This window comes from Malurus melanocephalus, unplaced genomic scaffold (genome assembly GCF_030028575.1).
Source record: "Malurus melanocephalus ecotype Western Australia unplaced genomic scaffold, MMel_1.1 scaffold_344, whole genome shotgun sequence".
In the NCBI taxonomy this organism is placed as follows: domain Eukaryota; kingdom Metazoa; phylum Chordata; class Aves; order Passeriformes; family Maluridae; genus Malurus; species Malurus melanocephalus.
The window spans coordinates 467,340-484,551 of NW_026623576.1; the positions used below are offsets into that span (position 1 = coordinate 467,340).

At 38.0% G+C, this 17,212-nt stretch overlaps 1 protein-coding gene across 1 annotated transcript; it reads right to left on the minus strand.

Annotated features, from left to right (window-relative positions):
* Window positions 1–315: 315 nt before the first annotated feature.
* On the minus strand, window positions 316–16,344 carry ERCC5 (ERCC excision repair 5, endonuclease). Its single transcript, XM_057378178.1, has 15 exons — window positions 15,998–16,344; window positions 15,182–15,357; window positions 14,554–14,669; window positions 14,368–14,460; window positions 13,513–13,573; window positions 12,482–12,625; window positions 11,408–11,615; window positions 9,983–11,122; window positions 9,383–9,612; window positions 8,886–9,005; window positions 7,172–7,385; window positions 5,148–5,292; window positions 4,109–4,311; window positions 3,161–3,243; window positions 316–1,924 (listed from the first exon to the last, which is right to left on the minus strand). Exons 1-15 carry the CDS (start codon window positions 16,083–16,085, stop codon window positions 1,373–1,375), a joined length of 3,573 nt encoding a protein of 1,190 aa, XP_057234161.1. The 5' UTR covers window positions 16,086–16,344; the 3' UTR covers window positions 316–1,372.
* Between the last annotated feature and the right edge of the window lie 868 nt (window positions 16,345–17,212).

Genomic DNA, 17,212 nt, shown 5'->3' on the forward strand with positions numbered 1-17,212 from the left:
TTTAGACTGTAAGCAGTTCAGGCAGGAGCCATCTCTCACTCTACACATTTTTTAGAAAAATTAGACTTCAAACTCGACTGGGGTTTCTAGGGGTTACCAAGAAATAATAAATTATTGTACAAAAATACTRAATAGGCCTATGGAGAATTGAGGGTCTCTGTACTTGACCATATGCAGCAGAGAGCTCTTCTACACTTATAAACAACTCACCAGCACCTGGTAGATGCTTTTAAAGTAAAATTCAGTAATGCTAATGAGCGATTTACAAAACAAATCACAGACTGACTGAGAATTTGCTTAGAATACTATGATCTTTTAGAAAAATAGCATCAAAAGGGATTATTTTCACCCACTATAAACATCAGACTCCCTGCAGTTGTAAGTGCCAAATCCCACCCAGTTCACCTCAGCCACTCACCCATTTAGGGGAGGAAAATGCCTCGCACAAAACTTGAATGTATGCACTTGGATTTCAAACAATGAAACAATGAGAAACACAGTAGAAATATCAAATGAGAAGACCAAAAAAAGGCAAGAAGGACTAAAATGTAACATTAAAAAAACAAGTAGGATGGGTAGAATTCTGTGTTTTTCCTCCTTAATCCACAGGAACTAGAAATAAATTCTACATTCAGAGAAGTGAGGCGTGTGAGCTGCACATTGTCCTTTGCAAATTAATGTAAGTGCTGTAACCTGTACATACCTCTAACCTGTACATACCTCTAAACATCACTTTTGCAAACAAATCCTGTCTTTGGATACAGCCATGTAACTCCTAATCTAGAAATATGTTGTTTACATTCAGAACACAAACAATTACCACACATCAGATTATAGAAGGACTTCCTGTACTGTGTGTTTTTCATTAAGATTTTTTATGGGTTTGCATCATCTCTCTACAATAAACATTACTTTAGGCACAAAACTTTCAAGACAGGCTTAGTGAAGGGAAGAAGAAAAGCAAAAAAATAGAACTTATTTCACTTCTCGCAACACTTGGACATAAACCAAGTAATTTCCAGAATTTCATTTAAATTGAAGTTAAAGAAGAAACACATCACATGTGATTTTAATAGCTATATCAACTCAATTAGAATGCAAATAAATTGACAACAGGTTTTGGCTCAATTTTAAAATCTGAAGTCTGGAAACATTGATCAAGTACAGTCTAGGTTTTTCTGATTAAATGTGTTAAAATTAGTGTTTTCATTATTAGAATAGCTTCTATTTAAGTTCTGGACAGAAAATGTATGACAAAATGCATTGCAAATAGGGATAATTTATTATATTTTATAAAAAATTCATTTGGATATTTACAAAGCTCAAGTCAGAAAAATTACATACAGTCTCTCTTCTTTAATATTTCTTTTCTCTAAGACATTTTCTTTTTTATTCCTCTCTTGCTCCGTGATTTCTTTTTTCTGCCTTCAAACACAGGTTTGGCAGTCACCAAGACTATGTTTCCCCTGTCTTCATCCTCACCACTTGAGCTACTGCACTCTTTTTTCACTTTATGGTCTGCTGTCTTTGTTGCAGATGTGTTTTTCTTCCTTTTGCTCTTGCCTAAATCTCTGCCTTTGGATTCCTCCACTGAGGAGTCACTAGAAGTTTCTGAAAGATGCAAATTTCCAACAAAGCCACCTCCATATAAAAATTCTTTTCTGGAATCGGAACCTTTTCTTCTCTTTCCRCTCTGTGCTTTTGTTGCTGCAGCTTGATTTGCACTGCCTGAGGTACCTTTCCCTTTCTTTTTCCCAGGCTGTTTAAGTTCCATCTCCGTATCAGCAGTGGCCTCCTGCATTTCATCCTCTGCTTCTCTTTCCTTTCTCTTCAGACAAGTCACAGCTCTGCGCAGTCTCTGACTTTTAATAGCTTGCTTTTCATGCTGTTCTAGTCTGAAGAATGAATCAATTCGAAGCTGAGTCTATCAAAAATAAAACCAAAACACATTCAAATGTTTTTGTGAGGGCAATTCAGTTRTTAGCTATATGAAAAAGCATGCAAAACTAAAACAGGAAAAAGGATTAATGAAATTAATATATATGCACATAGACATGAACAATAACATGCATCATTATAGCAATATTCGTGCTTTATAATAAATTAGGCAGCAAGAACCTTTACAGAATCTAAATAATTAGCAAACTCCAGTGAGATTTCACAAATATTGTGCTGCTGGTGATTAGAYGTATGTTGCTACTGTCAACCCTAATACTGAGAATCTCTGTAGTGCTCTTAAGTATGCCCTTACAAACACATCCTTAGCTTCCAGCTGTTAAAGCAGAATGTTTACTAAGTAAATGCCATAAGTGCAAGAAGGTGCAGGCTTTTGATTCAAGTTCATTGCACCACATGCTGCTACCATGTAAAGGCTGAAGAGTAGAAGTAGCAGTCATCACACTGTGGATTTGGGCTATTCAACCACAGCTTTTTGCATAGACTAAGCCAATCCTCTACTTTTTCCCTAAAATTGTCTAAGTATTTAACCATGGGATTTGGCAGCTTTTGCTCCTTTAAGTGATACCTAGAACACTGGTTTAGACAATGTATCTATCCTGTGTATGGCAAAAGTAGAAAATGATCTGACATTGGGGATCAGTTTTACAACCCACTTTGACAACTATCACAGATGGCATCACTATTCACTTTCAAGTGTTACTAAAACTGACAGCACATTTATTTGGAAATTAGAGTAATATTATCAATGGGCATTTGATCAACAGTTCAGTCTGCACTCCTCCCCAAAGGATGTGCACAGCATCAAACGGGCAGTGTAACTTCACCAAAATTGTAAGGACACTTTTATAAATACTTTTTAGAGACAACACACTGTCTTTTAGAAGTACAAAAGTAGCTTGAGGTACCTGTAGCTTCCACCATGTCCAGAACAAACAGCAGCCTGGACTTGAGACAGGTGCTTGATAGATTGGAACAATTGAAATTTATGCAGAGTCCCTCAMAGCACACGCAAATCATACAGAAATGAAGTCTAGAGAAGTAATTCAAGTGACTTTACATATATATATATACATAAAAACTATATCACCAAAGCCTAGTTTCTAGGAAAGGTGTTTTACTTCAAAGTCTTGATGGTCTCTTCAAAATGCTTCTCTCACAATTTTCCAGTTACCCTTAAACTACAGCTAGTTTTTTACTTCACCTGTTGCAAGCTCAGCTGTTTCATCACAGGCAAAAGGATTCCATCTATCTTTGTCCTAGTCCAGCCRAAGTGATCCTTGCAGAATGTGTAGAAAAGTTAAGGAACTTTACTTTGCTATGACTGGTATTTTGTAAGAACATAAAATGAAAATGCCTAAAGTAAACAATGTCTGGAGGAAGGATGATCCACTTCAAAGCTTTTTCTACTACAAAATCAGACAAAAGACTCTCAGTGAAAACAACATATCACGATCACACTGCTACATCCCCACTAATTGCAGAACTTTTTCTCTAATATCAACATTTTCAAAAGCATGTCTCAATGGAGTCAGAATTCATTTTGGCTAAATGATATTGCCGTAACACAAAATTACTATAAATAAACCTTATTTTTACACTTGCACCCACTGGAAGTTTCATTTACTGTTTAAAACACTATTAGCTCTGCATTCATTGCCACCTACTTTTCAACAGTTCACTGCAGTTCAGACTGCAACAGATGCAAAAAACAGACATTAYTGGAAGAAAGCAGAAATGAGAGAATGACTACAGATARTGTGCAGACTGAAACACYATTTCTGTCTAGGTTTTGAGATTTATTTGTGAAAATTGGCAAACATACAGAGGGATTGTGCAAACAATCCCACTCAAAGTCTAGAAACATGCACAGGACAGTTACAGAAACATAACATCACAACAAACTAGTCAGTTCAGCTACAAAATTCTCTTTGCATGCAAAGTGAGGCAGCCCCCTCTCTCAGGAGGGCAGAGCAGCCCTGAGTGCTACACAYGCATGGCTGCATTCCCTTCCATCCCAGAGCTGGCATCATTTTAGGGGAGCGCATGTAGGACCTTGGGGCCCCTCACACCAAAGAGAWGTTAAGAACTTGACACTACATTACWGACTCCTTRTGAACTTYGTGTATTTTCACTTAACAAGTAAAAGGATATTCTCTGATCTGTTCTACATCAGGCTTTCCCCAGGTGAATGAACCCCTTGACTCATCCACCACAGGCTTCAGATATGCTTCTGCCACTGCTGGATTTGGGAAACCTGAATAAAGCTGCAGCTCCCGCAGTTTCTTCTTAACCTTGGTATCATGTGGATTAGGCCTGAATTTCTTGTTCTTCTGAGCCTCATTCCACCAGTCACTGAAAAACACAAAAAATTATTAATTTGCTTCATAAAAGGAAGTTTGAAATATCAAAAGCTATCATGCTAATTTCAATAGACTTAGTCTCCCTACTTCAGTTACTACAAGAGATAAGGTAGAAGATTTCCAAATCAAGGATGGCCAAAGGTGGCCAAGGACGGCAAATAATCTTAGAAGTAGAGAAGACAAAACATGCACATTAAATGCAGCCATTGTAAGCCACAGCAGCAAGCATTGTCTAGGTTCCCCATAAGCTGCTAAACAGAAGGCCCCAACTACAGCCTCACTTGCAGAGGATGTTCCACACACAGTGATCATTTTTGGAGGTTTTTTTAGTATGCCAGGGGGAAAAAAAGGAAAAATAAATGACTTCTAACTATCCTTGCCATTGCCAATACAGCTGCCTTGGCTCTCTTCAAATCTTGTTCTTGCCCACAGCCTACCTGCCTGTCTCTTTCCAGGTCACCCATTCCTTACTAATCAAGTCCCTTTTCTCTATGAGCAAGGWACAGCAACCTCTCATGAACCCAGGGAGGATGAACCTCTGCTCTACTATGGATCCAGTCTCCAATGAACTCTGAGGCAAATACACAATTCTCCAGCTGTTCCGTTGTCTGTATTTGTCGCACTGTGACTGCTATATCAACTTGTCACCTTACCCACCTGTAATTCCAAACAGTGATATAATGGAGTCATGCTTTACAGCTAACTTAGTCCCATTAAYGATGTTCAATGATGGTCAATTGTTTTGCAGCATGCTTAAGCATCAGAAAAGCATATTCAYTAATAGTCATAATATGGAGAGAAAGAAAAGAAGGACATAACAAAACATACGCAAATTTTAAGAGAGGTTCCAAACCATGCCCAGGAAATTCATTCAAAATCTCCATCGCTGTTACAAAGCCAACATTTGGGATGCCCTCAGTGTAGTCACTTCCAAGCAAATACGCCAAATTAATTAGCTTGCTTCTATCCAACCCTGGAAAAGAAAGTGAGGGGATTCAGCATTTATTATTTACCATTTAAAAATTAAAATTATCTGAAAGGCAAAAACTGAAAGGACYATAAAGGCAACAACTCTGTAAAATTATATTTAATTCAACATCAGAATTTGCTAAATTATATTCTGGAGCAGTATCAATATGCTCCTGCTAGCTCAAGAATACTGAAATACTGAATTACTGACAATGCTGAAAATTAGCACTGTGCTAATTTGGCAAATACATCTTGTCAAAATTAAAATGTTACAGTGGACATCAAGAGGATTTTTTCATGGAAATAATTGTTTAACATTAAAATGGACTGTTGAATGAGATGGTGGAGTGACCATCCCTGGAAATGTTCAAGAAATGACTGGATGTGRCACTTAGTGTCTAGTTGACRAGGTGGTGATCAGCCAAARATTGGACTCKATGATCTCAGAGGTCTTTCCAACCTAAACAATTCTTCTATTCTGTAAATTTCAAAATTCAGGGCTGCTAAAAGRTATTTTTCTTTACACTTATTTAATCCTGTCACTGTCATGTTCTCATCTAATGCTGAYCTGAATTTAGTAAAACCAGAATCAAATAAAATCATTCTGTTTGAATTTTAGTCCATAATATAAATGTCTCTGCTTTCCAGAAGTGTTCCTCAACTGGGAGTCTTTTGCTTTGTGCTGGTACAGTTACCAAGTATACCAGAAGAGCCCAGGAAACAGCCAGAAAGAAGGGAGAACTCAACTCTATTTGATAGGCTATAAGGTTTGAGGTAACCAGAYTGATTTTTAGTGACCAGCTTCAAGAGTTTGGATTTTTAAAAAATCATTTAAGAAGAACTCCATGCAGAAAAGGAGGGATATGAGTCTAAACACACAAAACAAGACCATCATCATGCTAATCACAGTATCCATCAGCTGTCCAGAAAAAATTTCTGCAATGCATGGGCAAAAAGGAGAAGCACAAGGCTACAGAGGAATGTGACAGAGAGAAGCACAAGGCTACAGAGKAAKGTGACATAAAGACTGATGATTATTTTTCCCCCATATACAAATAAATAATTAAATAGAAGCTTTGGCTTATCACATTAAAACCAATTAAAAATCACAGACATGCTTTTACAGCAATCCTTTCCAATTATGCTACAGTAGAATATGTAAGTAGGGGAAAAATTTCATTCAATTTGCTGRAAGAAACCAAAGATACATTTTCACCCCATAGAAATGTTATGAAATTTTACATGCTAAAGACATTAAAGTATTATTTCTACATCTATAGCCTTTCAAATTGAAAATGTCAAAACTGATTTTAAAAGAATTCTGCTCAAGACATAATAACAAGTTTAAATTGGCTCATATTTTGCCTAATACTCTGTGACACCAAAGCTTAGTAGTTAACAAAACTGGCAACAACTTGTAGACTAGTTCAAGAGAAATCTGAAAGGAGAAAAAGATCTGTCAGTGTCAACTATATGAAAAATATTTTATGCAGCATACACATATTCCAGATTCTTTTTTAATACATTACATTTCAGTATGTCCAAAACTAACTTCCCTTTCCAGAAGACTAAAAACCTGGTGACATCATCTTCCCACCACATCAAAAAAGTTATGCTAATATTTACTCAGAAACTGGTATAATAGTTCATATCTCCAGCCTTGGATGACCATCTCACTAACTCAGTATATTAAATGCAGATGTCTACAAAATCAGGGGGGTTACCTGGCAGTAAAACAGCAACCTAACTCAATGGCTTTAGAGACTGCAAGGAACAGACATTGTAATAAGAGACAAAATTCTGTAGAATATACAATTTCAGAGACAGAGGACAGAGCTCTCTTATTAAAGACTGTGTTTAACAAGTCAATACCTGAGGCTTACCTAGCTGGTTCTGAAAGTCAACATACTGATAGTATTCCACATATTTATTCTGACTGAAGAAATTTTTATAAACATGTCGTGCACCAAATAACCAAACATCACTGTCATCAGTGATTGTCCCAGAGGTCTGATCAGTAAGGTCCAATATGGCACACTGTGCCTCTGCCTCCATTGGAGCTTCAATATATGGAATGCCAAACAGACGGAGGAGCTCCTGTAGGATGGAAGGAAAACAGTTACTAATTCATCTAAAGAATTAACTTCTGATATATTTTTGTTTGACTCCAAACTGCTAGATTCACACTTGGAAGTTATTTAATATTTGACAACAAACCTTAAACTTCCAGTAAAAAGTGYCAAGCTCACTTAAGTCAAGGGAGAATCCCCACTCAAGTCTTCTCAGGCAGACYGTGCTACATAAGTCAAGCACTACTTGAGCACACCTTTACCACACAGTTTGAGAATCTGCTATCTTAAGTACACAAGCATACGTAAGTGTTGCTTTGCACACCAAGAACAAAACTCCATGCATTACAATYATGTGGGCTCCAAGAAAGAAAGACACAAGTCAAATATAAAAAGTAAAATTTAAAAAATCATATTGAAAAAAAATTTGGTCATCACTTCATCTAAGATAGTATGAAAGCATATGAGAAACATTCATATCAAGCAGGAAACAGTGGCAAAACTAATTGTTCCTTGGATAGTATTTTGATATATCTCCACTGCGATGCATTTTTGCTTTTATGGAATACATTACTTAACCTCATTTAAATATCCCACATGCACTAGGGTTACAGATTCGTGCTAGTCACACAAGTCTGGATTATGTTCTTCACTCATATGGCTTTTGAGGCTTGACACAGTCAGTCTCAAGACTTTACATTTTTACTGTAATTAAGAATAAAAGCACAGGATCAAAAGACAACTATAGTGGTGTGCCTATGATTACACAGCATACAATATTACAAAAGCAATCCACTGGCCTTTAAAAAAATCACCTGAAAAAATAAGTGTGTGCTAATATTTAACCAAGATTAAAATATCATTTTAAAACTACTTAAACTGTCCCATTAAGAGAAAAAAATACAAGTACTTACATATTTCTCAGAATTAATTTGTTAGCATAAGTTTATTACATCACAGACACTATCACTAGTCTACATCTTATGGGTATGTTAACCCAAACACATTGTATTAACCATGGAACACCAATAACAACACAGAAGTAACAGGCTTATTCAGGCATTACTGGTGAAATTCCTTTAAACTGCTTACTCAGGGYATAAACTACACAGACTTCTTGTAATTTTTTAACTTCTAATCCCYAGGGGAAATCACAGTTTACCTAACACACAGACTGCATCAATTCTTTGCTGCTGAATATAGCCTCCTAATATTTTTTGTTCATTTTGCACCTTTCACACAAAAACAGGCAAAGATCAAACTGGCCCAACCTTTAAATAATACATTGACTTATATATGCTTAAAAGATATACTAACTTATCCAYAACTGTATTATTATTTTAAAATGTTGTTATGTTTACTTAAAATGGTTGGAATTCAAGATTACCTCAACACTTTCAATATTTTTATCAAGCAAACTGAAGAAAATAAGCTCATAAGAGAAAAAGGAGCAAAATTGTTAACAGCTTTTGAGTAAATGACTAGGGTGGAGGAAGAACACAAATCAAAATGACTCAACAAATATTACCTGGCTTTCCAAGAACATCTGTCCTGTTACAGAAGCGGCAACACGTTCCTGCTGCTGTTTTTGAGACTGAAGTACATTCTGCTCAGCAGAAAGGTCCTTTTCTAATTCTTCTAGTTCTTCCTGAATTTATAAACCAAGATCATTATTTTTATTTCAACAATTCAGGCATACTTAGCAAAGCAATAAGTTTCCAAAYACAATTATTCTAGTAGTATATGTTCCATTWGTTCACAGTAGGAGATCRTTATATTTTCTCTAATGCAGCAAAYTGTAAGACCAKAGAYAGGTCTAATCATCAATGTGCTAAAACCTTGAAGTTTTCCTCTGATTTTAGGGAGATTATCATTAACCATCTTTAAAKAAAGATCAGTTCCCACACAATTTGATACATATGTGAAGGCAACRAAACAGTAAGAAGCTGTCCAATAGTTTTCCTAAACAACTACTTGGAGACAAAACAATCCATTACATGCTCAAAACAAGAAACGAGGAATTACCAAACTGATGTCTTGCCACTCATCCACTGCATTTTTACCATCAGCTTCTCTTTCAACATTCTGAGTGTTTTCCAACTGCACATCATCAGACTCCTTCAGCAAGTTCTGTGTGACAACATCAGGTGTGTCYGTCTCCACTTCTGGAAGCACCGTTTCATCACCCACTTTTTCATGTTTAGTAGGAAGCTCAGCCTCATTACTGATTTCAGCATCCACTTCAATGAAGCTTCCTATTAAAAGAAAATAGAGACTTGTACACATTCTTAACTTGGGCAGTGATTTTTTTTCCTGTATACAGTACATAAATATAAGGATTGTGAAATCACATAAACCAAGTGGCTGATTGTTAATACACACTAGTTAAGTCCAGTGTATACAACAACATGCTTTCCTGACTCCATATTCTATACTCAGATTCCAATGATAAAATGTGACACCAAGGGAAAAAATATAGCTCAGATTTTCTTCCTGCCTCCTACATATCTGGCAGTAGATGTATTTTAAAGAATTTCTTATTAGGAGAAAAGGTTACCTTCAACTGACTACAAATAYAATATGGATCTATTTTCTTATACTTTTACACAATTAAAAAGCACATACCATCAGAATCACTGTCTTCAGACTGTGATTTCTCCTCTCTTTCCTCCTCAAGATCTCTTGCTTCTGGAAAAAAACTAATATCCTCAGATCCAGCCTCCTCTCTTTGTGAAACTACTGTGTTTTCAGAAATTTTCAAGTTTTCCTCAGTTTTAGAAAGGTTTGTTGTTTCAGCATGAATCAAAGCCTCTATTCTAGCTTTCACAGGGGAACAGCTTGGCTTCTGTGCACACAAATTCACATCCTTATCTCCCACAGACTTTAAGTCCATTTTGGAACCATTTTTTTCTTTATCTAAGTCKTCTTTGCCACTTCTAGTATTGTCAACATAAGAATTTTCAGCTCTGGATATACTGGTATCATTTGGTGAAACATGATTTTTGGAATCATCTTCTTCCTTGTGTCCATCTTCTGTGTCTTTTCTAGTATTGTCAATATAAGTTTCAGCTAYGGATATASTGGYGTCCTTGGGTGCAATATGACTTTCTAAATCATTTTCTTYTCTGGCTACATCTTCCTTGTCTTTTCTATTATTTTCAATAGCAGAATAATTTTCATACTTGGATATATCAGTGTCTTTGGGTGTAATATGATTTTTTTCCAGCTCCTGACTCTTCTGTTCAAATTCAGCATTTTGCATAGTCACTTGGACTGATGAGCAAATTGTAGTTGTAGGAATGTTTTTTCCCTCCTTAATTTCAGGAATCTGCTCTTCCTCATCTGAGCTAATAAGGAGAAAATCCTTCACTTTTGGTCTTTCTGACAGCACCTCATCAGTTGCAGCAGTAACAACTTCCTCCCTTTTATCATCTTCACTCAGAGCTTGCTGAATTGCCCGCAGTGTTCTTGGAGACACATTTCCTTCCTCTGATACAAACTGATCMATTTTCAATTGTCCTGTGTCCAATTCTTCTTCTGAGCTGCTTTCTACCATAGCGGCCTGGATAGCAAGCAACGTCCGAGGAGAGGGGGGTGCTGTCACCACATTGTCATCTTTCTCGGTCTGCATCTTGTCAGATGCAGCCAGCTTTGCATTAGCAGGAGATTCATTGACTTTATTTAATTTAGTTAAATCGTGCATTTTGGATGAAGGTCCTGCAGTCGTTTCTAGGTCTCTACCCATAGCTTCTCTTGCTTGAATACCTGAAAGTAAGTTTTTTGTTGAAAAAAAGTGCTTTATAATAACATTCCATTTCACATAATGAACATCATTATATAAAGATTTAGAAAACACTTTTCTACAGGTTCACAGATCACAGTTAATGATGCACAACAGATCACAGTTAATGATGTACAACAGTAATGCACATTTCAAACAAAGGACTGGCTACGTGAACCATTAACCAAGATTAAGGTTTTTCTTAAAACTGCCAGTTACAGAGCACACTCTCCAAACAACAGCTTTTACAAAATTAAGACCTGACATACCCTTTATCAGAATATAGTGAGAAGTCTCTTCAGAGACCACCCTCCTTGATTCCACTTCTTTCACAAAACCGCCTTCATTTTCATATTGTGTTTGGATTTCACCTGAGTGCTGTTCATTCATTTCTTTTTGCACATTTTCTATGCACCGATTGAGGTTGCTTTTTTTAAGCAAACCCCTAAGCTGGTACTGGGAAAACTCATTGGAGTCCTCAAAAAAAAACAAAACAAAACAAAAAACAAAACAAAACAAACAAGTCATTTGAAATAAAACAGTCCTTTTAAGCAAGACCATTTCCCACACTCTTCCAGAGAGTGGGAATTCTTCCACAAGTTCCTTTAAGCAGCTAATATTTGTCCTTCACTGGCTGCTGCACTTCCAAGCAACAGCAATACTATACTGGCAACACACAACAGTTCTAAAAGATACCAGTAGTTCTGARTGCTGGTTAAACATGAGATCTTAATTTTGTGACCAACAAAACTTAGCTGGTTATCAGCATGCACCCCCACCTTAAAAATAAAAAATCAGTTAAAAGAGAATCCACATGTGGATCATTTTAAAATTATGGTTCTTAGCTTCCACATGGACACAAGCCATAATTTGATCTGATATATATTGTACTTTCAAAATATCACTGTACAAGTGGCACTATAGGATTCCTCATTTGTCTCTGAACAGCTTCAACACATCTGCCTAAATTACAGAAGCCTTTTCCCAGCTGCCAGCTCCTCTAACAACCTCAGGGTTTGTAATCCWAGCTGTGTTTATTCTGCCTGGTTCATCCACACCAGCAGTAATATGTTACGTAGTCTTGGAAATAATGTGATGAGGCATGAAACACAGCATGATTTCTTCCATTTTTGCCAAACTGAATTAGGTCTGTTAATTGTAGTGGAAATCAAGAGGTAAGGCTGTTAAGAGTCATTATCTCATCRGATTTTTTTTCTCCTCAAGGTAACATCTCTCATTAAATAGCCCAGGGCATAAAGCTTTCCAGATGTAATACCCTTTCTTCATCTGCATTAATGGCAATAGTTCCTTTTGGATGCCTTGAAATCTATCTTAAATATTACCTCTGGCATTGCTTCAAATAACGTTCTTCTTCGCTTTGTAATTTCTTTAATATCAGTCAAGATCTCATGTTTTATTTCTGGAGGCAACTTGTGGAAATCTTCTGATTCAATATCTACAGAATAAGGATTTTCACTTAACTGTTCCTATAAAAATGGAAAACAACAATATATATTTTATATTACACCACAACAAAAATAATAAAATATTTAGAGCATCATTTCAAACAAGACAAAAAAAACCCACAAGAACTTTGTTGCTATTTCCCATGTAGTGAAGAAAACAAAAAAAAAAAAGTAACTACTATGTAATAAAATGTTAAGTACCTCATTATTGATGAACACTATACAGAGAAACTTGGTTTTATTTTTTTTAYAAAAAGATACTTAATATAAATCACAGAAGCAAGTCATATAGGCCCAGCTCCTCTGATTTTAGTCTTCCAAAGAAGTTCTCCCTCTGAATGAGAACTACTTCAAAGATAAAATTTTTCAAGGGATTTTTCTTTGTTTTTTCAATTGATGAAAGCATAGTTTTATTATTTATTATGTCTTCTTCAATTATATGTTTTTCTTCCTAGCAGATCAGCACATCAGAAGCAAATACAGAATTTATCTGTGAAAACTAAAGCACTGARGAGCTTCAACTTCAGTTCACATTTGGAGAAGCATAGTAATTTTGTTAAATATGCTGCCTTTTATGTGCATACACATGTGCACAAATGCATGCATTTCATTTCCACTCGTACAAAAACCAACGTCTTCTCCATATGTTCAGAGGAGTAGTAAAAAGAAAAAGAAAGGATAACGTAAGAATTTTCTMTTCTGCTCTATTTTAATGGAGAAATTGCATTTATATTTCCTTATTAATAGGAATTCTTAGAATACTGAAAATTAACTTGCTTGCTTATAGGTAATGCYATAGTAAGACCTATATCTCCAAACAATTGGATTTTTTAAGCTTTTTGTCTCTTAAGCATAGCACTTGAATGAGAGGATTGTTTACACTAACACGGCAACTAAGTTGCACTTACTTGCAACATCAGTTTTTGGCTCATTCTCATTTGCCATTCTTTTTCTTCCTCCTCCTCTGAGCTAAAAATCACAAAAAGAAAAAAAAAAAACAAAACCAAAAGGTGTAGATATTTACCCAGGAAAATATTTTAAGCAAAAAGACATTTATTTTCCCTTTGCTGGTTAAGTACTAAAATTCACTGCATCAAATATATATTCATATAYAAACACATGCAAATATATACAGAGGTCAAAAAGATCTGAACAGAAAATAAGAAGGCAACCTTATGTCAGTTAAAACCAGATGGAGACAACTGTCACTGTTTAGGTCATGAAATGATTCTTACTTGGTCAGCATTTAAGTATACAATGGTCAGCATTTGAAGTATATAAAATTAGAGATGTGCAAAGAGTAACCTACAGAGCAGCTTCACATTCTCACTTATTTAAGAAGATGTCACAGGTGTGACAAGTAGAAACAAGTACAGACAAAGCCTGCCTCTGCTGAACATGTCAACACAAAACAGAATCAAGCTGCCACACAAGCAGCAGCCACCCACACATGAACAATCAGTCCCATTTAGCTGTACAGACATGGCCACAGAGACTGCGGTAGAACTTTTATCCTGAAACATGACTCCAGTGTAGAAATTTATTCTGAGGGCTGAAAGCTTCTTCTGTTACTTTCCAGTAAATATAAGGTTTCTGTATCAAAAAAGAAACTGAAATAAAATCTAAATCAAAGAAACAAACTTTATAGATATACTACAATGTCTCATAGGTCAAAGGCCTTTCAGCAGAATCCAAAAGTGTGATTTATGCTTTTACCCAAGTTTATTATAAGCCATTTAAGCTATTTTCTTAATTCTACCTACCTATTCTTCTCCTCATCTTCTAAAGCAGGCAATACATACATATCATCAATTCCTTCTCTTCGAACTTGTGTAATACTGGGCAAAGCTTCATTGCTTAGGGGAAAAAAAGAAAAAAACAGCAATTAACAGCTTCAAAAAGACTTACCTCATACTTATAAACAAAGAAAAAATAGTTTTTATTCTTGCCTTTTGCCTGTAAGAGCATTTTTGATAACATGTCTCTTCAAAAGTGTTTTCAAGAGCTTCTCTGTAGTCTTCCTGGAATCATTGATGGCAGTTTCCTTTCTTTGTCTTCGCTTAGCCTATGAAAATAAGATTAACACCCACAAGATTTTGCTGGATGCTAAGATGCACATCTAGTGAATCCCTGTTAAAATTCTGCGTGTTGCAGCTATGAGCTACTCCTAACTCATCCTACACCAATGGGAACATAACCTTCAGAGCATTTAGATCTACGTCCATTTCCTCTGTGGGACTCAGGAACAGCTTTCAGCTTCTGGGTACAAAAGCCTGCAGAACTGAATCCAGGTCCATTCTGAAGCACAACCCAGGCTTGTGCTATCACCTACTTCTCTGCAACCTGGCTCCTATGCAAATCAAGCCCGCCCAGATCAGAAGCTCCTGCTGTGCACTACAAGAGCTAACCCAGGCTGGGACTGAAAAGGACACCTGCAAAGCCCTCCAATCCTCATATCTCAGAAGCATAAGCAGAACAACAGGAAGGAAAATGAAAATGGCTACTTACTATCTACTTACTATCAGCATGCATGCATCCATCGTCCTTTGCATTGCAATGACTCACAAAGGTACTTACCAAGGTTTGTCTCTTCAGAAGCGGTGCCTCTCCATCAAAAACAAAGACGGGTCGAATCCGGAAAAACAGCAACTTGCAGAGTCGGTGAAACAGAGTTAGGAGGTGAGCATTCCGTACAGAACCACCAGCACGATCTCTGGCTCCCTTTATTGCTTGATTCAACCAAATACTGATATCTTAAAGAACCGTTGAGAGGAAAAAACATGCTCTCTTGCACATAAACTACATTAAGAGTTCCCCTAAAGTACCCATATTTGACTGAGTGGCTCTCTTASCCACCGAGTGGCTCTTACTCCAGGCTTGTCTTATCAAAACCAAGATTACCCAAATAGCTAAGAACTTGGGAGAAGAATAAACCACTGCCTCTACGGTCCTGCACAAAAAGCAGAGTGCAGGGAAAAGTGTAGCAAATACCTCCCCAGTTACTTTTACAGGTAAACGAAGGGTAACTTCCTTCCACATCTTTCCAACCATTTAACCAAATATACAGGATAGAAAAGCTGATGCATAAGCATAAAACTTTTTCATCTTGTAGTCCTACTGAGAGCAGCACATTAATCTATAAAGTGCAAAATTCTATAGCTCAACACCTTATAAAGAACGTATTAAAAAAGTCTATTTTTGAAAAGATGAAAATAAAAGAGCTCAGTACTTCACATATTATAAAGCAAAATGCCCACTTCCCAAAACGTTGGCAATYTAAATGCAATAATAGTAATGATATTTTTAAAAAGATAATCACTTRTAAATAAGGGAAATAGTTAAAATCACCCCCCTTGCATCTTCGGTTCCCGAAGCTTTACTTTTAAAGGATACCAACAGCAAGAATTTTCCCTTCCAGCGTTTCTGGGCTTATGGGTCTCCCGGTGCATTCAAGCAGCTTCCAAAGACCTTGAACTCCCATTGTCCTTTTTTAGCTGCTCTGAGAGAAAAATCTATGACGCACAAAAGGAGGAATAACCTAAAGACTATACGGTCCGCGACTGCTTCATTTATGCGAACAGAAACAACGAGGCAGCCGCTCGGCCGGGACAAGCCAGGGGAAGGGACAGGGACAGGGTCTGGCGGGGATCGCGGCTCCGGACCTGCAGCGGGGAGCAGATCCTGGTGCAGGGCCGCGGAAGGGCCAGGAAGGGCCGCGGAAGGAAGGGCCAAGCAGAGCCCAGCCGCCGCTGCCCGCCCGGCGCAGGCCCCGCCCAGCGCAGCCCCGCGGGCCGCCGGGAGCCGCAGTGCGCGGGCGGAGCCGGGGCAGGGCCCTGCCCGGGAGCGGGAGCGGCCGCCCACAGCCCGCCCCTCACACCGCGGCMGGGCGGCTGCCACCCGCGGCTCTCYAGCTRMGSGGARCRCCGCGGTTAAYGAGGCCGGTGGCTCCTCGGCTGTCCGGAGCAGAGCCTAGTRCCAAACAGCAGAGAATAACAGAATCATTCATGTTGGAAAAGATCTCTGAGGTCATCGAGTCCAMCCTGTAACCGAACGACACTTGATGTCAATTAGACCATGCTCTAAATGCCATGTCCASTCTTTCCTTAAACACCTCCAGGGACGGTGACTGCACCACCTCCCTGGGCAGTCCCTTCCAATATCTAACCACCCTTTCTGTGAAGACGTTCCCTTATGTCCAGCCTAAAGCTCACTTGAGGCCACTTCCTCTCATCCTGTCACCTGTTACCTGGGAGAAGAGGCTGACCCCCACCTGGCTCCAGCCTCCTTTCAGGTGGTTTTAGAGTGGTAAGGTCACCACTGAGCCTCCTCCACCCCAGCTCCCTCAGCCACTTCTCACAGGCCTTGTGCTCCAGACTCTTTAACCAGTTCTGCTGCCCTTCTCTGGACTGAGAACAATAAATGCCTCCCGTTACAGAACAAAATCCCACGACACAGAATAAAAGTTCTGTTTCCCCTCCACCCCCTCAAACATGATTTCCGCCACAGCCTCAGGGTTCTGCCCTGACCACAGCCCCAGTGCCCCTCACTGCATGCACAAAGCACCCGGGAAAATCCCTAGGGAAAGTTCCCGGCAGCACAATCCCTCCT